Below are 8,704 nucleotides of genomic sequence, written 5' to 3' on the forward strand. Positions count from 1 at the left end.
GCGCGCTGACAGCTACATATAAATATTGGACTCGTCCTATGTATGTTGCGTGGAATCTTGTACGGAATACGTATAGGTTTTTTTTTTTTTTTTTTTAATAATAATTACGAGTACTTTGGAGGGGGAAGTGGACCTTTACCTCCTTTCAGTTTTCAAATTCAAATAGAGGTCTTGTTGGCGAATATTGTTGCATTTGGTGTGAGTTAGTGTAAATTTGTGTTTTCGTTCTTTTAAGTTTAAACTTCAATATAAAAAATCCCATTGTCCAATTCTTATAATATTGAGGAGGATGTTCCTGGTCATGCGGTTACATTTAAGTCATGATTTAAATCAACGGCTCAAATCAATGAAATTTAAATAAAAAACGCGTGTCTGGAAGAAAGAGACATAAGCTAAAAACTACGCACCTTAAGTGATAGAAACAAGTACCTTAAGCGTTAAAACAACGCACCGTAAGTGTTAAAATGGCGCACCTAAGTATTAACATCGCGCACCTTTAGTTTATAATAATGGTGCACCTTAAGTGATACAAAAACGTACCTTAAGTGTTAAAATGACGCACCTTAAGTTTTATTCAAAAGTTTTGTTCTTGAGGGTCTGAGCTAGGGGTCTGGCAGACCCGTGACTCAGATCCCATAGTTCAAAGGGGAGAAGGGTGGCCAGCAAGGAGTGCCCTTTGAAGAATGAACACGACGCACTTTAAGCACAAGACCTACGCACCTTAAGCACAAGCCATACGTACATTAAGTTTGCCCCATATGAAAAATGATCAAATTACCACCACATTTTTTTAAACGTTGTTAATCCTGGATGTTTATTTATGCAAGATCAATGTATCTCATTTAACCGCACAACCGCACCTAAGAAGATCAACCACACGCAAACTGAATATATATATATGTGTGTGTGTGTGTGTGTGTGTGTTCAAATGAGGACACATATATTATGCATGATAATGAGGACAAGTATTGTGCATTGGATTCTAAGAATTAATGGTGTAGATTAATTGTAATATTAGATTAGGTATTATTTTAAAAAGGCGTGTTTGTAGTGGTCTAGTGGAATTAATATGATGGGGGTATTTTTGTCAATTCATGCGTGTGTTTTAATTTGGGAGGCTTGATTTTCGTATGGTTTTTTGGAGGTCTCAATGCACATGACTCATCACTCTCTTTTTTTCCGTTTTCGAACCATTCAACTTCCGTCTCTCACAATTTTCTCGTTGAAGGCGACGATTTCCTCTTGGTAGACCAATAGAGCAGTAATGGCGGACGAAGGTGATGGTCGTTGGCAAACTAATAGGGCTGGGTAGTCATGTGTGCCGGCCAGACGAGGTATGGTTTTTCCTCCATTGCGTTTTTTTTCCAATCTGGGTTGATGTTTTTTTGTTTGTTTGTTTTGTTTTGTTTTTTTTTTTTTTTTTTTTTTTGGCGTTTTTGATGTTTTGTGTNCTTCAATATAAAAAATCCCATTGTCCAATTCTTATAATATTGAGGAGGATGTTCCTGGTCATGCGGTTACATTTAAGTCATGATTTAAATCAACGGCTCAAATCAATGAAATTTAAATAAAAAACGCGTGTCTGGAAGAAAGAGACATAAGCTAAAAACTACGCACCTTAAGTGATAGAAACAAGTACCTTAAGCGTTAAAACAACGCACCGTAAGTGTTAAAATGGCGCACCTAAGTATTAACATCGCGCACCTTTAGTTTATAATAATGGTGCACCTTAAGTGATACAAAAACGTACCTTAAGTGTTAAAATGACGCACCTTAAGTTTTATTCAAAAGTTTTGTTCTTGAGGGTCTGAGCTAGGGGTCTGGCAGACCCGTGACTCAGATCCCATAGTTCAAAGGGGAGAAGGGTGGCCAGCAAGGAGTGCCCTTTGAAGAATGAACACGACGCACTTTAAGCACAAGACCTACGCACCTTAAGCACAAGCCATACGTACATTAAGTTTGCCCCATATGAAAAATGATCAAATTACCACCACATTTTTTTAAACGTTGTTAATCCTGGATGTTTATTTATGCAAGATCAATGTATCTCATTTAACCGCACAACCGCACCTAAGAAGATCAACCACACGCAAACTGAATATATATATATGTGTGTGTGTGTGTGTGTGTGTGTTCAAATGAGGACACATATATTATGCATGATAATGAGGACAAGTATTGTGCATTGGATTCTAAGAATTAATGGTGTAGATTAATTGTAATATTAGATTAGGTATTATTTTAAAAAGGCGTGTTTGTAGTGGTCTAGTGGAATTAATATGATGGGGGTATTTTTGTCAATTCATGCGTGTGTTTTAATTTGGGAGGCTTGATTTTCGTATGGTTTTTTGGAGGTCTCAATGCACATGACTCATCACTCTCTTTTTTTCCGTTTTCGAACCATTCAACTTCCGTCTCTCACAATTTTCTCGTTGAAGGCGACGATTTCCTCTTGGTAGACCAATAGAGCAGTAATGGCGGACGAAGGTGATGGTCGTTGGCAAACTAATAGGGCTGGGTAGTCATGTGTGCCGGCCAGACGAGGTATGGTTTTTCCTCCATTGCGTTTTTTTTCCAATCTGGGTTGATGTTTTTTTGTTTGTTTGTTTTGTTTTGTTTTTTTTTTTTTTTTTTTTTGGCGTTTTTGATGTTTTGTGTTGTTGTATATGGCTCACATTTGGTAGGGTTTTGGTTTGGGTTTTTTTTTTTGGTATTCAGTTCGCATTGCGACATTTGTTTTTGTTCTTGCATTGTTCCAAATTCGGGGCATGTTTTTTGGTTTTTGTTTTTTCGTATCTGGTTTTTTTTTTTTTTTTTTTTTGCTATTTAGTTTGCATTGGGGTATTTTTTTTTTTGTTCTTACCACATTGTTAAAATTATTCTTTGTTTCTTAAAAGTGTGTCTGGTTTTTTTTTTGTTGGCATGTTCCTTTCATATAACTTATAAACACTTTAAATACAAAAATAATCCTGACAACAAATTTTTACTTGCTTTACTCGATACAAGATCATTGATAATTGCATCAAGATTAATATTCTCTAGCATATCCTTCTCAATACACAAAAAATCGCCAAACATTTCAATCTTTCTTGTGACATCTTAGAAAGTATTTTTTTCTATAGAATATTCAAGTAATTATGACTATTCTTAAAATATTTTATAGAATCAAATCTCATGTATTGTATCAAGCAAATCCTATACATTTACTAATAAGACAAATGCTATATATATATATATATATATATATATATATATAGGTGTTAATAATAATGTCAATTAATATTTTTTAAACCATAACTGAAATTTGTAAAATTAGAGAAAAATGTTATGTAAAACATAAGACTTGTTTTTAATTGTTCAATATAACCCTAATATAATCTATCATATTAGGGAGATTGTACTCAATAACTCTGGGTAATTATATATATAATTATGATTCAAAAATTATAATTATATATATAATTATGATTCAAAAATTATATATATTCTAGAATGACAAAACCCCAGAATTCATTGTCTAAATAAATATTTTAGAGTTGTATGACGCAAAACCCGTCCGCGAAAATGTGGCGAAGAGGAATAGACAGAGACATTAAGATAATGAGTTTATAGCTGTATGGCTCAAATGTCGGCGGCCTCTATTACTGGACACAGCGACGACGCCCTTATCCGACAGGCGACGAGGCCTCCTCTTGAATTTACATTCTTAGCTCGACTACGGAGCAAGTACTTCTAGAAAAATATTTATACTCTCAGCGGCACGAATTCCCATCCGACGGCCAGCGCAAATTCCTCTCATCCCGGGCCCGACGGGGAGCGTTTTGCAGGTTAGAAAGTCAGGTGGATCACTATGGGACATATTCAAATTCAAACTAGCGTGTCTAAACCTCAAATACTTAAAAATTTCTGCACTATCTCGAAGGCCTATGTCAAGAGAAGTCTGCTTAAATTCATATACAAAGATGAAGAGAAGGATAGGGTGCTGTTATAGCCTGAATGCTTTAAATTTTTCGGGCCAAACACAACCTTATTTTCGTATTACTAAGGAGATATCATTTATTTGTTTTTTAGTACTAGCTTTACAGTGAAATCCAGAAAATTTTATTTATTTATTTTTTGTTTCTTTTCCAATAGGAATGTTCAATTTGTGTTCAATGAGAAGATGATTTGGTTTCAATGGGTTTCTATTATGTGTTGGTTACAGGTATCAATTTGTGCCTCAGATGATTTTTCTCAACAGCCTTTTGGATATTGTTCACTTGTCATTATCATTAATATTTTGCTGCAGTTCTCTCTAGAATGATGGTCTCTTTTTGTTTTGTTTTGTTATGTTTTTAAAAACTAAAACTCCATTAATGCAAATCGTTTTACAATCCGTTGACAATAAAGAAAGGAGTGCAAGAGGACCACTCGTTACGTACAGACAAAGAACAGCTTCCCTAATAAGTTTATGAGCAACACTATTCGCAGTATGTTTAACATGAGAGATAACAAATAACAAAAGAAAAAATTCATACACATATCGTATCTTGTATTTGAACACATTAGAATTGACAAATAACAAATGAAAAAATCATGACACATTATTATGTTAAATACTTTCAATGCACATTCTTGATCAAGAATCCTCTCTCATTTTACTTGATGACACATAATTTGCAGGGAGTTTATGGCTTTGTGGTGTTCTCCTATCAAAACTTGTTACTCTGTGTATGTTTATGTTAAATTGCGAATTGAATGGATTGTATTAACACAATAATGCGCCATAATTTTTTACTTTGTTATTTGTCAATTCTATAGCTAAATTAACGAAAATTTTAACATATGACTAATGGCGGCAATCAAATAAAATCTTTGTTATTTGTCAATTCTAACGCTAAATTAACATTAATGACTAGTGGTGACAATCAAATAAAAGTCAGGATGTAATATGACATCAAAATTCATAGAGATAGGTCTGCGATATACTAGGTCTATCTAAAGAAACCTATATAAGCAACATTTTGGAGAGATTTCATATGCAAAATTGTTCAGCAAACGTTGCTCCTATAGCAAAAGGAGACAAATTCAATTTAGACCAGTGTTCGAAAAATGATTTGAGAAAAAAACCCATGAAGAACATTCTGTATGGTGCAATAGTTGGGTGTCTTGGATATATTCAAGTTTGTACAAGTCCGAACATTGCTTTTGTGGTCGGGATGCTAGGATGTTATCTGCAAAATCCAGGTTTAGACCACTGGTGAGTTGCGAAGAGGGTTGTAAGGTATCTAGAAGGAACCAAAGTTTACATGTTTGGGTTTAGACAGACGGACATCTTAGTTGTAATGCGGACTTTGCTGGCTGTGTTGATTCTCGAAGATCAACTTTAGGATACGTCTCTATCATGACCGATGGGGCTATCTTAGGGAGAAGTGTTTAATAATCCTTAATAACTACTTTTCCGAGGCTACTCCAGAATGTGTGTGGCTAAAGAATTTTATCTTTGGGCTTAGAGTTATGAGCTTTGATCTATATATCTAAGCCATTGAAAGTCTATATTATGACAACTCAACTGTAATCTTCTAGAACGACAAAAGTGAGAGTCAAAGTAAACACATCGACTTCAAGTTCTTATCTATTAAGGAGCATATTAAAGATAAAATTATGGTCATTGAACACATTAGTATTGAGTTTATGGTCATTGAACACATTAGTATTGAGTTGATATTAACAGTTGACTAAAGGCATGCCTCTATTTAAATTTAAGAATTGGTTCAGAAAATAGGACTTTTCGCCTACCTTGTAATTTGTATATACATTTAGTTGGGAGTGAGACAAAAGGAACTAGCAATCCAGAACTACTCAATCATCTACCACATGAAGCGATACTGCTGGAGGTTAGTGTTTACATCATTTGTCTTGCAAAATATACATATCCCATATATTTTGAATTTTGATCATCATATATTATCTACATTTTGTTATATATACAATTCTATCTTGTATTATTTGCAGTCCATTCTACAATGTTCCCATAGACAGGGAAATGAAGATGAAGATCACAATATAATCACTTTGCCAGCCATGAATTCATGAATTGCCCAAAAGCACTTTCCCTAAAGCTCTTCACCTTCACCAAGCAAAAATGGGTGCAAGACAACTCCACGCCCGCCGCCGCCGCAGCTCTGCAAGTCTTCAACAGATAGCAAACCGGCGCGGCACAGTCTCTGCCCTGAATCACAATCCCCCAGCACCGATCGCCGCCGCCGTCTCCGCCATCGCAAAGCTCCTCGACGAATATGAGCCCGTCAGGGCACTTCCTCTCCAGTTCCTCCCTCAGTGCCGCCCATTCGTCCGCCACCGCTTTCTCCGCCTTGAAACGGGCCTCGCCGTCGCCGGCGTACACCTCCACCACCAACGCCGCCGCCGCCGCCGCGGCGGAGCCCCCCTCCAGGTTCCTCACGATCTCCTCCACTGACCCTTTCATCCACCGCTCCAGCTCCGCCGGATTCACGTCCCTCCTCGGCTGATCCGAACTCCGGTGAGTGAGCTGGCGGCTGCACGGCGGAGACACCGCGAAAACGCGGTGGCGCCTGCATCGGCGGCGCTGGGTTTCCTCGCCGGAGACCGCCAGCGCTGCGAGGAAAGGGTTGGATTGGGATTTGGGAGGATTGAAGTCTGGGAAAGAATGGGTTTTTGCAGAGTGGAAGTTTAAGGATGCCATTGTTGAGGAATATTTGAAGGTGATATGAGAATATGGATCAAATGAAGCAATGAGAGATGGAGAAAGAAACAGAGGGAGTTTTATACTTCTATGTAATAAAGCAATGATGTAATATTGCATTATTCCAATATTATTTACACTAGAATTTTTTATTTTTGAAAATAAAGAAACTAATTCATTAATCATAGACGGAAACGTTTACAATCAAGATCGACTAATTTACACTAGAATTTTTAAAAATATTTTTTATAATACATAATGATGTAGTAAATGTTACATTTACTTTATTAATTACACAATTTTATAATAAATTACTTATGTTAAGTCACGTCTTAATGGTAAAAAATTTTGTATTTTGTGAAACAACTTCAGTCAGACTAATTTAATAGATAGCTTATAATAATTATAAAGTTCAAACTTGAAGTTGTCAGATAATTAGCTTGATAATTATAAAGTTCCATGTGTGATATACGCTATTGATGAATCATAATTTTTCATATTATTAAAAAACAAAGGAAAATTTAATATTTAGTAAACCTTTTTTTTAGGAATAATAATAATTTTTATTTATTTATAACTCATAGAATAATTATCCAAAAATATTTGTGCTTTGATGCGGTACGCAAGGCTGAGGTGGGCACGTGCCTGCGGTATCCATTTCGAGAATGGCACACGCTCTCCGTCGACATGGCGCATGTTTCCTTGATGATGTGGCACTCCTGGGTCCCATTCGTTTTTTTCTTTTTGGGGTAATATTTTTATACTTTCTTAATTCTACTTTGATATTTAGATATTGAGTGTTTACTTCGACCTCTTTTAATACTCCGTATTGTGTATGTGCAGCACAACCTCAATTTATGTAACCTACTAGTAAGTCATGCTTAAGTATCGAAATTATTTAATCTCAGATATTTTAAAAAATAAAGAACTATAATATCTAATAAAATTAGAATTAAGTTATACTAGGTTTGCTATTTAATCATTTTATACACTTATAGTCGCTTAGCAATATGAACTTTTTAGAAAATTATTAATAATATGGCAAGTCTCCAAATTTTCCACCCACCTCCACCTTATTTTTTGAAAATAAAGAAGCTCATTCATTTAATCATAAGCTGGAGCTATTAAAAATAGAATTGGTGGAACGGTATACCCATTCCTTACAGTCAGATATAGAAACAACTTCTCTAGCAATGCTACAAAGAACTTGATTCGCACTCTGTTTCACAAATTTGAAGCTGAATTCGTTGGATGAACTTAAAGTTTCTTTAATATCATTGAAGAATCGATCAAACGTAGTCCATACTAACTTTAGCACCACTTGAGTATATGTTTTCTATATGTCGTTCATTGACAATATATCCATCGAGCTAAGCTGCATATGCTCTTTTTCATTGTCATCGAGCTGTATATGTTTTTCACCCACCCTACCTTATTATGTAACAAGACAAGCTGGTCCGACCAGTTAAGCTTGTTTTGATATATCTAATAATATTTAATATTTTTTAACCGTATTTCACCACATAATCATCATGAGATTCTTAATAGAATGTAAATGATTCTATTAAAAAAAAAAGTGATATCCTACTATTAAAAATCAATATCAAATGGAAATGAGTAAAATAACATAAAATAAAAGCACCATTAGTTTTTTTTTTTGTTTTTTTTTTAAGGAACTAGAATCAATTAATCAAATGAAAAATACAATGAGGAAATTCCAAACCAACTATGAAGATCAATATATGAATGAGCAGTTCGGACAATGGTATGAGCAAGCACATTCATTGATCTATTGATATGTCTAATAGCAAAAGCCTGAAAATTAGAGGAAATAGAACGACTATCCCTAAGCACAGTATTAGCATACGATAAGTCTTGAGAAGACTCATTGGATACAACAAACTTGTTGACAATAAGACTGAATGCAAATTCTCTGCCACCATTCATCCTTCAACTAAGAAAGAGCCTCTTTAATGGCAAGAGTTTCGGCAAAATGAGCTT

General features: G+C 35.2%; 1 protein-coding gene across 1 annotated transcript; it reads right to left on the minus strand.

The window, feature by feature from the left end:
* Positions 1 to 5,752: 5,752 nt before the first annotated feature.
* On the minus strand, positions 5,753 to 6,761 carry LOC116020746. The gene has a single exon (XM_031261261.1). It carries the CDS (start codon positions 6,701 to 6,703, stop codon positions 6,050 to 6,052), a length of 654 nt encoding a protein of 217 aa, XP_031117121.1. The 5' UTR covers positions 6,704 to 6,761; the 3' UTR covers positions 5,753 to 6,049.
* Positions 6,762 to 8,704: the final 1,943 nt, after the last annotated feature.

This window comes from Ipomoea triloba, chromosome 5, assembly GCF_003576645.1.
Source record: "Ipomoea triloba cultivar NCNSP0323 chromosome 5, ASM357664v1".
In the NCBI taxonomy this organism is placed as follows: Eukaryota; Viridiplantae; Streptophyta; class Magnoliopsida; order Solanales; family Convolvulaceae; genus Ipomoea; species Ipomoea triloba.